Source organism: Pituophis catenifer, unplaced genomic scaffold, assembly GCF_029215685.1.
Source record: "Pituophis catenifer annectens isolate HBS135680 unplaced genomic scaffold, rPitCat1.0.hap2 SCAF_2, whole genome shotgun sequence".
NCBI lineage: Eukaryota > Metazoa > Chordata > Lepidosauria > Squamata > Colubridae > Pituophis > Pituophis catenifer.
In genome coordinates, this window is record NW_027256882.1 from 272,590,311 (window position 1) to 272,607,099 (window position 16,789).

Below are 16,789 nucleotides of genomic sequence, written 5' to 3' on the forward strand. Positions count from 1 at the left end.
CAGGGGTATCAAACTTGCATCATCACAGCATCATCACATGATGTATCATGACTTTTTTTCCCCTTCACCAGGCGTGCGTGTAGCCAGCATGTGACACATCTGGCCCGCGGACCACGAATTTGACAGCCCTGCTGTAGGGTAAAGCAGATTGGTCTACCAAAGCTTGTTCCCCCAGCCTAGCAGCCCAGCCAAGGGAGCTCAGGTGCAACTCACATAAATTCTATCTCTTCTATACATGGAAATTTGTCTTCATTTTAATACAACTTTTGTACAATATTGTGAAATGTGAACTCTATCACAAAAGTTTAAAAAGTACAGATTGTAGCATATAACTCAGTTAGTATACGTGCTTAGAAAACACTATATTGTTATTTTTATTACAAAAAATCTCAAGGGGCTGGCCATCTCATTTATTTTCAAAGGTAAGAGTTTTTTGTGTGTTTTTTTTTAATTCTTTGTCCCTAAACAAACCAGAAAACATATGTCAAAATCTGGACATATTCCTTCTGAAGCAAAAAATTTGTCCTTCAAGCCAAAAAGTAAAAAGAATCAGATTTACACAGATTCACACATTCCAAATAGGGGAAGCCAAGGAAGACGATCAAGAGATTTCAACAAACAAAAACTACAGATACTGAGCCCATCCCCTGAGTATCAGATTGGGAGAAATTGTTTGGAAATCCATACGTGTTATGGCTGGGTTCCATAAGGAAGCAGAAGTTTCAAATTTCAGTGCACAAAAGCACAATCTGCTACACTATGTATACTTTAGACATGTTGAAATATATTTATTCCACTTCAAAGGTAGATTATTTGATGCTTATGCTTAAATTAATGGTCAGTTAGGAATATTATACAGATTTAGTTAGTGCATATTATGTAGAGACAGCCAATATTATATGAAGTTGAACATTTGTTGGGTCACAGAGGCTGAGAACATGCATACAGAGTATTCTAGTCTAGTCTTTCCATGGGCACTTTTGGAAATCTGGAGCCTACAGCTAGCTCTCATACAGATGCTCATCAGAAGTCAACAATCTGTGAATATTTTCTAAGCAAATAATTCTGTCATCAAAGCAAAGCATTCTTTCCCCTTCCCCAAGTTTATTCATATTCATTTAATATGATATTTGAGCATTTCTATCTGTCAGGTGGGATGTGGTGGCTCAGTGGCTAAGATGCTGAGCTTGTTGATCAAAAGGTCGGCAGTTCAGTGGTTCAAATCCCTAGGGCTGCATAATGGGGTGAGCTCCCGTTACTTGCCCCGGCTTCTACCAACCTAGCAGTTCGAAAGCACATCAAAAATGCAAGTAGAAAAATAGGGACCACCTTTGGTGGGAAGGTAACTGCATTCTGTGCACCTTTGGCATTTAGTCATGCCAGCCACATGACCACAGAGATGTCTTCGGACAGTGCTGGCTCTTCGGCTTTGAAATGGAGATGAGCACCACCCCCTATAGTCGGGAATGTCTAGCACATATGTCCAAGGGGAATCTTTACCTTTACCTTATCTGTCAGTCAATGAGATTCCTGGCACATTTAGTGAAATGCACAAAACTCAATAATCTTGTGTCCATTCCAAGTGTTTAATTTTCTTTTTAAAGATAAATTTAGAGACTAGAGGATAATGAATAGTGTTACAATCAAGTGTGCTAAGTGACTGATCTTAAGAACTAGTACTAACTAACTATTACTAGTTACTTTGTTTCCCCCAAAATAAGACATCCCCTGATAATAAGCCCAATCCCGGGCTTTTGAGTGCATGGTAATAAGGCTAAGTACTTATTTCAGGGTTCAAAAAAATATAAGACAGGGTCTTATTTTCGGGGAAACACGGTAGTCGTAAGTACTATCTAACTTATTAAGACTATTTTGTCTTAATAAGAGCTAACCAGACTTCACCATAGCTTGTGATTTTCTGTAAGTATGTTTGGTTTCTCTCACCTCGTTTAATAAGAATATAAAGAAGTGTGGAAACAATGTATAAAATCACAGAGAATATATGTGGCAACTATTCTTCAGTTGTCTTGCCATTTTGCATAAAAAGAATTTGCTTTAACTACAAAGGAACAGTTGATTTTATCTAGCATATTTGGTTGTTCTGGAAAGTATGGTTCAGAGTGATAGATCTATACAGTAAGCACCTGCGTTGTCTACAGGACATACCTCATATTGATATTTAAAACATTTCTAACTATCATAAGTTGGAAATGGTTCCAATACTGAGAAACCTGCTTTTATAGAGGATGTGAGCAAGTAGGATTAGCCATAATTGTTGCCATTTTTAATGTTAAAAAAAGTTTAGAAAAAATAGTGTATTTGCCTTAAATCAATTAATATGTGGACTGCAAATGTGTATTTCAAGATAGTACAAGCTTAAATTGTGCATGTACTATTAGTGAGAAATACCAAGGCTGTTTTCTTGCTTTTTTTTTTTTCTTTCTTTCTGTTAGCAGTCTATGACAGGGGTCTCCAACCTTGGCAACTTTAAGCAAAGCTGGCTGAGGAATTCTGGGAGTTGAAGTCCACAAGTCTTTAAGTTACCAAGTTTGGAGACCCCTGGTCTTATGAAAATTCTCAGTCATTCAGGTCATGGTTGTTCCAAAAGTGCTTTTTCAAAAAGAATGCTAATGGGCAGATGACTGCAAGGAATATACCAGTATATCTTTTCATCTTCCACTTTTTGGTCAGAGCTGAGGAAGCTTCCTCAATGAGAAGCGAAACATCTTCAAGGAAAAAAACAAAGTCCAGATGCCCTTTGAAAAAGCACTTTTGGATTTGATGTTAACAGTAAAGTCATCTGGTAACATCTTTCAGAAACAAATACTTTGAAGCATTAAAGGTGGGTTTTTTTGTAATTATTTCAATCTTATAAGTCTTGAGCCATAGAAACATTCCTTCACAAAATAAAGGGAAGACACCATCTTAATGGAACCATGCTTGTTCCTGTCAAAACTTACACTAAGTTTTTCCTCCTTGCTGATTTACATACTTAGTCAAACAAGAAGACACCAAACTATCAAGTACTCAAAACAGCTAATCCATGAGTAAGCAGTAAAGATTATGTTTGGTCCACATTTGTAAAATTGACACATAATGTAGCAGGGAAATATATGCTCCCATTTCCACTTTTTAGCTGTTCATCAGAATATTTTGCTTGTTTATCACAACTATGATAAATCCCAAGAAGTTCAGGACAGGGTACAATGAGGAAATCCATTTTATGCACAAAAAACTGTCAAGGTTTTAGATTAGCAGGAAGTGCTCTTGTCTGCTTCAAAACTGTGAAGAGATTTGAAACCAGGAGTAGCTAATCTCATAGTCTTCCCACATGTCATTCTGGTTGAGAGCCTTCTAGAAACAGTATAAAATATTTCAGACATCTCATCATTTGAATTAAGCAAGTTCAAGATTCTTTCAAATTTCTTTGTTTGTTCCATTGTACATCTGGAAATATTCATAAGGATAATTGCACTAAACGAGATGATAGTTTATGATAGTAGAATATTAGATTATGCTATTACCCTTGAAGAGAGGGAACACATTTTAAATATTCCCTGTGTATTTATTTATTTATTTATTTATTTATTTATTTATTTATAATTTGATTTATATGCCACCCTTCTCTGGAGACTCAGGGCAGCTTACAATGTGTTAAGCAATAGCCTTCATACTTTTGTATATTTATACAAAATCAGCTTATTGCCCCCACAAACTGGGTCCTCATTTCACCTACCTTAGAAAGGATGGAAGGCTGAGTCAACCTTGAGCCTTGGAGAGATTCGAACCAGCAGTAAATTGCAGGCAGCTGTGTTAATAACAGGGTGCTCAGACCACTGTACTATCAAGGCTTTATTTATTTGTTTATTTATTTATTTATTGGTTCGATTTATATGATTTATTTTCTAGGTTTTGAGAAATATTTCAAGATAGGAAGAAACACATCAGATTTTCACCAATCTACCCACTCTGCTTATTTACAAAATAATACCATGCCATTAAATGGGTATATATACGTATGTATGTATGTATGTATGTATGTATGTATGTATGTATGTATGTATCTCTGTGTGTGTGTGTGTGTGTGTTTATGCACCAACATCAGTGGCGGGTTGCTACCGGTTCGCCCCAGATTGGGTGAACTGGTAGTGGCGGTGGCAGGAGGCTTCGCCCACCCGGCCAGGCGCTTCTGCGCATTCCCAGAAGCATCATGCGCGACAGAGAGCGAACCGGTAGCAATGAGATTTGCAACCCACTACTGACAAACATACATGTTTAATGTGACAACCAGCTTTGTGTCTGTTAAAAATTGTCAGCAGATGGTTTCAAAAAACATGGTGTCAATAAGTTTTCCTGATTTATTCCTTTCTTACCATTCAGCTAGAAATCAGATGTAGTCTAGCAATGGAATTTGCATGATTTGCACCTCTGAATTACAACCCAACACCAGTTTTTCCAGGTTTTTTGGGGGGGTTGCTTTTTTTCCCCCTCACTTTGCTGCCTTTGCAGAATAACAGATTTACAGGATTACAGATTAACAAATGGAAATCAGATTCCAAGAATTGGATTTTAGGGGTTGAGATCACCTGAGGATATGAAAATCAATTCCAATTCATCTTTTACATAACAAAATCCAGAATTCAGCCAAGTTAAAATCAAAATTCTCATTATTAAATCTAGCTTGATTTAGACAAATACAAGGGAGAAAAATCCAAATTTCATTCTATCACTATGTAGCAAAAGGGTCATAGCATAAATTTTGATCAGAACTTCTTAAATATGAATATATGAATTGATCCAACTAGACATTATTTTATTCTGATACACTGTATTAGGAGCTCTACATTGGTTAAATATTGGGTCAAAACAAAATAAGGTGCTAGATCCATTTGAACTGCTACACTTGCCAGCTTCATACTTGAACATGTTATCCAGCTCAAAAATTGAACAGATGTCTAGGGCTGCAAACTGATACTTATTAGTCAATAGAATTGCAGTTTATTGTAAAGTGTTGCAATCCTTACAAGCAAAATAAGATAAAAAAAATTAGACTATTGGCGCATAAACTAATACAATTCCATGAAAATGTTAATGCAACAAGGAATTAATTCAGTCTGGCATCACTACAGAGGCTCAGCAAACAAACATGTCCTTATGAAATAATTGCCTATGTTCTCTATTGCTGTCTGACAAGCTGCAGAATATTGATCACAAAAAGGAAAATGAGCCAGTTCAAGCTGCAGTGAGACATAAATACTCTTTGATGAAAAGAAAACTGTATTGCTTGGATTACAAGAGGTTCTCTGTGGAAATCATCAAACTGGCCATTTTATCCCTCTTGCTAAAAACAAAGATAGATTAAGGTGGACAGGATTATTTTTCCCTCCTTGTTTTAAAGCTGGAATGACAGTTACTACAATCATTATGAGTCAGAAATCAAACAGCACCAGACTGTCTGTAAAACTTTAACATACGATGGACTCTACAATCCATGAACCTTGAAGTATCAGCATAAATCAGGGGTGGGCTGCTGGGGGTTCGCAGGGGTTCGGGAGAACCTCTAGCTAAGATTCTGTGCAGTTCAGAGAACCCCCCCAAATCCCACCCCAGCTGACCACCCCACCCCACCCCTCCCAGAAGTCCCCACGCGGCCTGTTTTGGATGCAGGTAAGTGCAGGGTGCACACGGAGGCTTGGGGAGGGTGAAAAATGGGCCTACCAGAAGTTTGTCTACCAGAGGGTGTCCAGAGCCTGGGGAGGCCATTTTTGCCCTCCCAGAGAGTCGAGGAAAGCTTCCGGAGCCCAGGGAGGCAACCCCCCCCCCGGCCGTGGTTCAGGAGGCTGACTAGCTCATGCCCACCATGGCCACACCCATCCAGCAACCGGGCAGAGAACCCCTTGCTAAAATTTTTGAAGCCCACCCCTGGCATAAATGTGGCATTTCCAGGAGAAGAAAGCATTAGCTTTACAGTTGATTTTGCGTGAGATCCTTTCTGGAAAAAACAGTTCCAACTGATTCCAACTAGAAAACTCAGAGCAGATTGTATTTATTTAGTTCTCACTTCCGTATCTTGCCCTTTCTCCAAGAATTTAATGGTCAACAATTATTGGACAAAAGAAAATATTGCACATGATTACTTCCTGGAGTTCACTATCACCAGATGTGGAAATGATCATTAGCTTAAATAGACTTAAAAGAAGAAAATTTCATGCACAATGCATCTTTAAGTGGATTATGGGACTGTCACATTCAGGGACAATCTGTCATTGAGTATCAGTTACTACAGAACAGCCAAAGATCACATGTGCATGAGCAGCTTTCAGTTCTTTCCATCTGAAAGGCAACTATGGGAATAGGAAAAAAAGGAGCCAGATACATCTGTTGCCGTTATCAAGTTGGAAGATGGTATAGAAACTGTTATAGGAGAAGCTTGTACTACTATATCATTACTGATTATATTTTTAAAAGGGTGGGGGGAATTGTCCCAAACTCCAACAGTGTTCCAACAGTGCAGAGAACAAGGAACATAATGTTGACTGGGAATGGCAATGTCACATTAGATGACCAGTAAAGTTTTGGAGCAAAAGGGATTGTTATTTATGAGCATTTTATTGCTTATATTGTAGCCTATTAAATATGGTAGACTAATCAGATGCTAGGCATGGTAAAGAATTCACAAATCTTGTGGCAGAAGGGAAAAGAAAATTGTTTTGCCTGGCCCTATTCATGTGGATTGCATTGCTTATGTCTGACAAAATGGATGATTTATTATTGAAGAAGAGAACTGCGTCCCACATCTGTTGTCATTATGAAAGCTACACAAAATGTTACTGAAAACAAAAATCAAACTGAAAATCAGTTTGATTTTTGTTTACTTCCTTTGCTTCTCATTGTATTACAATATTGGGGTAATATATTATTGGGCCCTGAATGGATGCAACTGAAGAAGTAAGTGAAATGAGAATTAATTCCTATATGAATTGCTACGACTGAATTGCACACAATTAATACTGTACAACAGGGGTATCAAACTCGATTTCATTGAGGGCCACAACAGGGTTGTGTTTGACCTTGGGGGGCTGGGGTGGACATGGCCAGGGTGGGTGTGGCCAGCTTGACATCACTCGTGTCGGGGGTGCCTGTGGTGGCCCAAGCGCTCTGCCAGCGAAAACGGGCTCCCAATCTCCGTTTTCGTCTGGGATGGCCTCCTGCAACCTTCTGCCAATGAAAACGGAGATTGGGAGGGCCGTATGCGGCCCTCTCCAGCTCCGTTTTCATTGGCAGAGGCACCACGGGCTGCTCCTTTGCTGTTTCCAGGACGGCCCCACGGGCCAGATCTAAGCACCCCAAGGGCCAGATCTGGCCCATGGGCCTTGAGTTTGACACCTCTGCTGCACAATAATAATATCCCCAATATATTTCCAGATTTATACAACAGACAAAGCACTGCTTTTGACTTACATATTCTGAAATTAGACATAGACGATCCTGAACCTCGGGATTTTTCTAAAAATTATCAATTATAACTGTTGTATTATGACTTTACTCAAATGCTACTAAGCGAAAGAGACATGTTCCCATCACATACTCTATATTCTCTTCCATCACTACATTTCCTATCATGCAGAGAGAGAAGAGTGTGAGTGGCAATGGTCATTTTTGGCATTTTTTCCTCCAACCGCTTGTCTTTCTGATATCTACCTCTTTCTTCTCCATTTCCTTTCTGTTCCTGCACCAGAACTAAAAATATTTAAGAAAACAAAATCCAAGGTAGAGCAATTTTAATCTGTAGCACAGCTGAAAGATTTGTGTGTGGTCTCACCTACCTTTCATTTCTACAAGTAGTCCATAACTTACAATCATTTTTTGAGTGATAATTTGAAGTTACAACTGCACTGAAAAAAGTGACTTAAGGCTTTTTTTCACATTTACAACTGTTGCAGCATCCCTCTTGGTCACGTGATCAAAATTCAGATGCTTGGCAACTGACAGGTATTTATGACAGTTGCAGTCTCTCAGGGTCATGTCACATGATCCTCTTTAATGACACATAAAATCAATTGGGAAGTCAGATTCGCTTAACAACTGGGTGTTAGTAACTTAACAACTGCAGTGATTCTCTTAACAACTGTATGAAGAAAGGTCATAAAATGGAGCAAAATTCACTCAACAACTGTCTTGCTTAGTAATGGAAATGTTGGACTCAGTTGTGGTTGTATGTTGTACTCGTTTTTCATCCCCCTGTACGGCCAGGGAAAGGGTGAAAAACCAAACCAACATTGCTCATCACTTCATTTCAGTCTCAATAGAGTTCAATGATAGTTACCCCTGAGGGAACAGTTTTCAAGAAAAAGTAAGAGGAAAATTATTTCCGCCTACCCAAGACTGGATCTGTTTACAGCTAAATTTAACAGTGTCAGTAAACCTTCCAGTGATCCAGTTAAGCATGTTGTGGGGGCCAGAGCAATAATGACTTATTTGTGTGTTTGTTTGTTTGTTTGTTTAATATATTTTCCATGGCCCTACTTGTGCCACCTAAACAGCTATTTGCTTCAGCTCCATTTATACAACTGTACAGCAATTCATTCAGCTGTCCTCACAATATGGTTTTTTTTTTTTTACTTGTATCACCAATGTAGATTAACCCTACATTGCTAAAACCCTAGTTTGGGATATTAAGCTATTATGCACAACAGTTCAAACAGCCTGTAGGAGATGACCAGGCTGAGCCTGAGGGAGGGAGTCAAACACATTATCAGTCATGAGTCCCTGTGCGCCCACAAGAGATCTAAGTCCATCCCACCTTGAATTCCTTCTTAACTAATTTCCCTTGACTGTTAATAGTTCGGATTCTTGCAGAGACCTTAAGCTTGCAATAAATCATTATATTCATTTGAACTGCCTGAATCTCCTGATTTCCCTCCCACTTGACAGACAGTCTTTATGAGCCAAATAAATGATGTACCTGTAAATAGATGCTTAGATTGGACAGGTTACTCTGCTACACTTGGCCCCCAGTAAATTTGGGAGGGGCCTGAAGAAGCTCTCCAAAAGTTGGCACTGAATTGTAGTTTTCAGCATGAATAGAGAGTACCAGTAATTCCTTTAACTGAATATAATTAATATGATTTACGTTCCATTAAAATTATTCAAAAGTCCATTTCTCTGAGCTCTCTCCACCTACTTTTTAAAATATGACTGGCAGGTGCCAGTGAAATGGTGAGTATAAGCCTCAACAACCAAATATATTATGTACTCCTGGGACAATCATTTTCCAGGATATCTGCTTATAATGATGCATTCAGTAGACAGGGAAGCAGACTCAGTCTGCCTTTTCAGTTTAACATTTATTGCAGTCGACGACCGGCTAATATAACAAAACAAAATTATACAAACTATATGACAAATTAAAATATGCTGTCATGCTAGAACCATGATGGCAAACCTATGGCACAAGTGCCCGAAGTGGCACGTGGAGCCATGTCGCCTGGCACGCCAGCCGTCGCCCCAGCCCAACTCCACCGCGCATGCATGCATGCCTCCCACCGGCCAGCTGATCTTCGGGTCTCTGTTGCGCATGCGTGGGGGGCGGGGCGCAAGCACGGGGGGGGTGCTTGCATTGCATTTTGAAGGTTCACATGCCCCCACATACCCTGTTTTGGGCCTGGAAGGCCTCATGCGCCAACAGGAGTGGGGTCCAGAGGGGCCAAGGTCGCATGTATGGAGGGCCTGCTCACATTGCATTATGGCGGGCCGGGCACATGTACACTTTGGACACTCGGCACCAAAAAGGTTAACCATCACTGTGCTAGAAAAAGTAGGGGGTATATAAACAATTTGAAATATGTCACCTGGCCAAGATTTGAAGTTAAGTTGTTGTTAATATTATTATAAAATAAAAATAAGATTGCTTACCTAGTTTGCGAGATGTCGGGGGATAGAGAAAGAGCCAAAGACATCCATGGTCCACAGAGGACAAAACTCTATAGAGAAAAGAGGTGAACATATTTTACTGAAAACGAAACAGTGTTTTATGGTATTTAAGAGGACAAGACAATTGAAGTATCAGATTTAGCTCAGCCATATTCTAAAATATACTTGCAAAAAACATAAGGTGCAGCCAAGACGTTTAATTTTATCTAAATATCCTATAAGGAATAAAATGCTTACCACTGTTTCTGCCTATCACGAATCTGCTATTCTATTGACATATGCTATAAATTTAATTCAATATTGTGGTTTAGATGTCTCTTTTGATAAATCTCAGTGAAAATCTGTACTAAGAAGAGTTGAGCTGTTTCACTAGTTAAGGAGTTTGAAAGGCAGAGAGAAGGAAAGGAAAGTTGATAATTAAAACAATGTTCATGTAAATCCATGTCATAATAGTTTCTGGGGCTCATTGCCTGCTTGTTTTGGAAGTTAAAAGGATTTGAGTAGTTCTTGATTCTATTGTACAAAAAAAAAGTTTATCTTGGTTTCCCTCAGTCTTTTCTTTGTTAGCTCCAAAGTCTTAGATCTTGATCTGTGCATGTCTGATTTTTTTTTATCTGCTCTTTTATTGTAGGCATATTGGAAATAACTTCGGTGGAAATTGGAGTGGTGGCTGTTAAATCCATTAACAGCAATTATTATCTTGCCATGAATAAGAATGGCAAAGTCTATGGATCTGTAAGTACATTTCACTTTCTCGTATCTAGCATCTTCTGTTTGTGCTATATATTGTATATACATATACATACTATATATATACATAAACATTCGTTTCTGTACCTAAAGGACTTGCAAGGCAAGTTATTATATATAAACAGGGAGCAAACCTCACTGATTATGTTACTATAGTTCCATTGTCAAGCAATCCTCTTCAGGTTCCCAATTATTTGAAAAAGTATAAAGCATAACTATAATGATTGTAGAGTCTAAATTAAGGTGACCAGACGTCCCGCTTTTGGCGGGACAGTCCCGCTTTTGAGCAATTTGTCCCGCGTCCCGCGGCGTTTCAAAAAAGTCCCGATTTTTCTTGAGCCCCAGCTGATGGCTAGAAGAAAAAAAAACTGTTTAAACTCTTGCCCGGGGCTTCAAAGGGCCGCCCTACAGGCAATCAGTGTAAAGCAGTTTTTTTTTCCCCTAGCTAAGCTTCAGAAACGAAAACGAAACCAGGGTCTTTGGTGCAGCGTGACAAAATGAGGCAGAGAGAGATTTATTTTTATTTTTATTTTTCCTCCCCAAAAAAGGTAGGTGAAAAACTGCAAACAATGGGAAATTTAGGAGGAGAGTTCAAGATTTTAAAACACAAAGGAAAAAAAGCTGTATTTAACTAGGGAATTGTAATAATTGAGATACTATTAATTGTATATTGTGTTGAAAGCAGAAATGGTTAAGTTGTGGTTCAGAGGAATATATGGGAGAAATTATTTGGTTTATTATTATTGGTAAATATAATTAATTGATTTGTAAGAAATTGGATTGCATGGAAATAATTGGAATATTCATGTTCATATTGATTAATATACAAAAAAGATAGTTTTATAACTAATTGATTTATATTAAAATGTTGAATTTGTATTAAACAACTGTATTACATAATTACATAATTAAACAATGTGAGGATGGATATAAAAATAGATGACAATGGGAAGGGGTATAATATAGAATAGAAGGGAAAAATTGAATTTGATTAAGATTAGAGATGAGGATGAAGGGTAATATTGGTTTTTTAAAAAAATAGATGAGGAATAAATATGGCAAAAAGGAAATATAGAAATTGTAAATTTAATTGAAATGACTAAACGCTGTTTAAATTTGTGAACCAGCCAAATATTCTGTTCAAAGAAAATACATTGTATGTTTGTATGTGTGTTTCTAATTATTGCTATTTATTCATATTTGTTCTCTTTTATTCTTTAAAGTTTAACAATTCATTCTTTATCTTAATATCTTTATATTTGCTTGGGGTTGGCTTTCTTCCCTTTCATCTTTTTTATTGTACAGCAATCTTTCTCCTCAAACCTACCACCTCTCTCTTTTCTTTCCTTCTTACTTTCTCTTCCCCCCACCCTCTTTTTCTCCTCCCTACTTCCTCTTTCTTTCTCCTTCTCCTCCTCTCTTCCTCCCTCTCTTACCCTCACTCCTACTCTAATTTCCATTCCTTCATCCCTCTCTATTGCTGTAATCCTTTAATGCATATGGACTACTCAGAGGGCTGAAAAAGTTATTTTTGACTGGTCCTCACACTTTTGACCAGTCCTCGAACTTATGACTGTCCTCACATTTTACATTTTTGCCCTATCTTGTCATCATGGTGAAGAGAAGCAGTTGTGAAATGAGTGACATGGTTGTTAAGAATGCTGCATGGGCATAAATGTGAGGATGGTCATAAGTGTGAGGACCAGTCAAAAGTGCGAGGACCTGTCAGAAATGACTTTTTTCAGCTCTCTGGTTAGTCCTTTTGTGCATATGGACTACTCAGAGGGCTGAAAAGGTTATTTTTGACTGGTCCTCACACTTTTGACCAGTCCTCGAACTTACGACTGTCCTCACATTTTACATTTTTGCCCTATCTTGTCACCATGTTGAAGAGAAGCAGTTGTGAAATGAGTGACATGGTTGTTAAGAATGCTGCACGGGCATAAATGTGAGGATGGTCATAAGTGTGAGGACCAGTCAAAAGTGCGAGGACCTGTCAGAAATGACTTTTTTCAGCTCTCTGGTTAGTCCTTTTGTGCATATGGACTACTCAGAGGGCTGAAAAAGTTATTTTTGACTGGTCCTCACACTTTTGACCAGTCCTCGAACTTACGACTGTCCTCACATTTTACATTTTTGCCCTATCTTGTCACCTTGCTGAAGAGAAGCAGTTGTGAAATGAGTGACATGGTTGTTAAGAATGCTGCACGGGCATAAATGTGAGGATGGTCATAAGTGTGAGGACCAGTCAAAAGTGTGAGGACCTGTCAGAAATGACTTTTCAGCCCTCTGAGTAGTCCCTATACACATAGCCATGGCCACCTGGTCACATGACCAGCTAGCCACGCCCACCCAGTCACATGGCCTCCAAGCCACGCCCACACAATAAGCCACGCCCACAATGGTGTCCTTCTTACCAATGTTAAAATCTGTTCACCTTACCCTATAGACATAGCCATGGCCACCCGGTCACATGACCAGCTAGCCACGCCCACCCAGTCACATGACCAGCTAGCCACGCCCACAAAATAAGCCACGCCCACAATGTCCCTCTTTACCAATGTTAAAATCTGGTCACCTTAGTCTAAATGGATATAAAACCCTATGATAAAAGTGAGCTTCAGGTTGAGTAACGATTAGAGAAGAGCAATCATATCTGTGCTTTTTTCATTGTTTTTGAAAAGTTTTAACTTGTCTACTTTTAAAGGTGGCTTAAGAAACTCCAGGGCTTAGTATGTTTATTGTGCATGCTAAAAAGTGAGCATAAAATATGTGAAGAGAGAGAAAGAGATCAGTGGTGTTTCTTCATTATAGAAATAAAAGCATATATTTGTTATTCAAGGACCACAGCTTGGGATTCACCTGGCATGTCTCTCCCTCCCTCCCTCCCTCTCCCTCCCTTACTCTCCCTCTCTCTCTCCCCCTACCCCACCCCTACCCCTCCCTTCCTCTTTCTCAGGTCTTAGTCCACCTATCTACTGTATGTTAATTGTGATTAACAGATATCTAGGGTTGCCTGATCTTGCTTTAAATCAAGCAAAACATGCAAGCTAAATGTCACTTAGAAAAGCTAGATCTATGAAATGCTGCCTGTACATTCCAGGCAGATGTGCCATGAGTTTGCACACATTTTACTTCGAACTTCTTCGACACGTTGCTGCTGTTACTGCTGTTGCTGCTGCTGTTTTTCACAGCACAATGAGACTGTATGCTGTACCACTAATGTTTGAAACTCAGTGGCTAGGCAAATTGCCTTATTTGAACATGTGCCCTGCTTATTTGTCATATCTGTTTATCAAGCAAGAATGATACAAACAAGGGAAAAGAGGAAATGTCCAAGAAATGTTTATTGTGAGCTTTGACAATTGGGTCTGAAGCAGTGGTGAAATCCAATTTTTTTTACTACCGGTTCTATGGCTGTGGCTTGGTGGGCATGGCTTGGTGGGTATGGCAGGGGAAGGCTACTGCACAATCCCCATTCCCTCCCCACTCCTGGGGCTAGCCAGAGATGGCATTTGCCAGTTCTCCAAACTACTCAAACTTTCCGCTACCAGTTCTCCAAACTGCTCAAAATTTCCACTACCGGTTCTCCAGAACCTGTCAGAGCCTGCTGGATTTCACTCCTGATCTGGAGATCCCTTTTCGGAGGCAAAAGAAACTTACCATTTATGGGCAATGTCCACTCTGGCAAACAGGATATTTGACCTTTAAAATGGACCTTTTGGTCTGAAGCATGTTGGGCCATAAAATAAATGTTTGCTTGGATACTTTGATGACCATCTCTAGCTCTCTGTGCTTTTGACATCTACGCTGTGGTTTAAGCCTTAATGGTGAATGGAGGGACATAACCCTACAGAAAGGACAGCCACCATATCAGAGGTGGTATTCAGCAGGTTCTGACCAGTTCTGGAGAACCAGTAGCGGAATTTTTGAGTAGTTCGGAGAACCGGTAAATACCACCTCTGACTGGCCCTGCCCCCATCTATTCTCTGCCTCCCGAGTCCCAGCTGATCAGGAGGAAATGGGGATTTTGCAGAAACCTTCTCCTGGAGTGGGGAGGGAATGGAGATTTTACAGTATCCTTCCCCTGCCACGCCCACCAAGCCACACCCACCAAGCCATGCCCACAGAACCAGTAGTAAAAATTTTTTGAATCCCACCACTGCAGCATATGTATAAAAATCAGTTCTAAACATACCTCAGAATTATCTCTTTCTTTTTATTGTACTTAGCGGTCTTCACCTCCTCACCTTCTGATATTGTCTGTGTTTGTATCTCTCTCTGTGTTTTTTTTCTTTTCATACAGAAAGAGTTTAACAACGATTGCAAACTAAAGGAAAGGATAGAAGAAAATGGATACAATACGTATGCCTCGTTCTCCTGGAAAAATAATGGAAAGCAAATGTTTGTGGCTTTGAATGGAAAAGGTGGGACAAGGAAAGGACAGAGAACCAGGCGGAAAAACACTACTGCTCATTTTCTTCCCATGTTAGTTGACCCACAGATGAAGGACTTCTTCTACTGATAGCAGCTGAACCAAAGATTTTGTCAGGAATACCTTGTACTCCTCTCAGAAGGCAAAGGCAAAAACAGAGCAGACGTCTGTTTGACGGAAAAGGGGAAGGTTTTCTACTCTCTGTTGAATTATGAAGTACCTCTAATTAGTTACATGTCATATCCTATAATCAAGACACAAGCTGGATCAAATGGAATCAGAGCTTTTTCCAGGGCAAGCAAATTATGATTATTATTTTTTTATCTTGCCGGTAGAACTGAAAGGATATGAGACAATGTATGGGGCGATGTTGGGGAAAGTTATTTATGGAATACTAACTCAAATCAAAAGAACTTCATTCAAGCCTAATGATCCAATGAACAGTTAAGCATTTACTGTAAGCACATGGGTCATATGCAGAAAGAAGAAAAAAAATTTTGGAACGGTCTCATATGGAAGAGATGAATAGGATTAAGAAATATAAGCATATTAAAGTTGTTCTAACAAAATAAATAGTATGATTCCCCATCTCTTTGTATGCTAACGCCATGCCTTTGTATTTCTCCCTAAGTTATTTATTTAATAGGATGTTAAATATCTTTCTTCTCTTTTTTTTTTTTTTTGATTGTTTGAAGGATTTTCTTAGTTGCTTCCTCTTGCATAATGGTTCTTTTCCTGCTATCTATATTCTTTGCAAGATTGACAAAGTCAAACCTTGAAACCTTGCCCAAATTTCCATAAATACAGGAAGAACAACACAAAGGAAAAATATAGGATTGTAGATTGTGTTCAGTTGTGTCCCCCCCCCTTAAACCTTGTCTTTTAAGATTTGCACTTAAAATCGATAGGATCAGAAATGAATGGAAATTCATCAACAGGATCTGTGTGCATTTTATCAACATCTTTGATTACTGCTTCCCTCACAGATCCAAAACTTCCTATAAAGCATCATCTATAGAATTTTGCTGCTGTTTTGAAGTGGGCAGAAATTATTTGGCTATTCAAATATCATTTAATGCCTGACCTCAAAGGTATTGAAATTGAATCATAATTATTCTTTTTTTTAAAAAAATGAGTCATAACTATATATGGCCACATGTTATACCAGTGTTTTTTTTTTTTTAATTTCAGCTGCTTTAAAATGTGTGGACTTTAATTCCCAGAATTCAAATCTTAACATTGCTGAGGATGAGAAAAGCTGTTTATACTAATGCAATTTCTTTTCAGAAAGACATTGAATTAAGTATATTGAGCTGATAACATCTGAGCAGCTATTTGTTTACATCACCACACCCAAAAAAATACATAGAAAAAGCCATTCCTTTAACTGCAGTCTGTTTCAGAAAACAGCCCTGAAATACATGGTGTTGAAAATTGCATTCTTAATCTACTGTAAATACAGTTCAATTCAGGATAGTTTCAAATAATGCATAGGAGTTGCAGAAGGGAACGGAAATTGCATTTTATTTACGCTATCAAACCCAATGCAAAAGCCTATTCCATAAACCCCCGAAGATTAAGACTAAACCCCTTTTATCTCTTTGCAGGAAAATGTACATTTTCCTGTAATGACTGAAATCATGTGCTATCCATGCTGCTCCTATGTAGTGT

At 38.8% G+C, this 16,789-nt stretch overlaps 1 protein-coding gene across 1 annotated transcript in view; it reads left to right on the forward strand.

The window, feature by feature from the left end:
- The window catches only part of FGF10 (fibroblast growth factor 10), an 87,788-nt gene extending 72,580 nt beyond the window's left edge, over positions 1-15,208 (forward strand). Inside the window, exons 2-3 of the mRNA XM_070935906.1 lie at positions 10,565-10,668; positions 14,990-15,208. Of these exons, the coding sequence (XP_070792007.1) occupies positions 10,565-10,668; positions 14,990-15,208 (323 nt within the window). The remainder of the gene's footprint in view (positions 1-10,564; positions 10,669-14,989) is intronic.
- Positions 15,209-16,789: the final 1,581 nt, after the last annotated feature.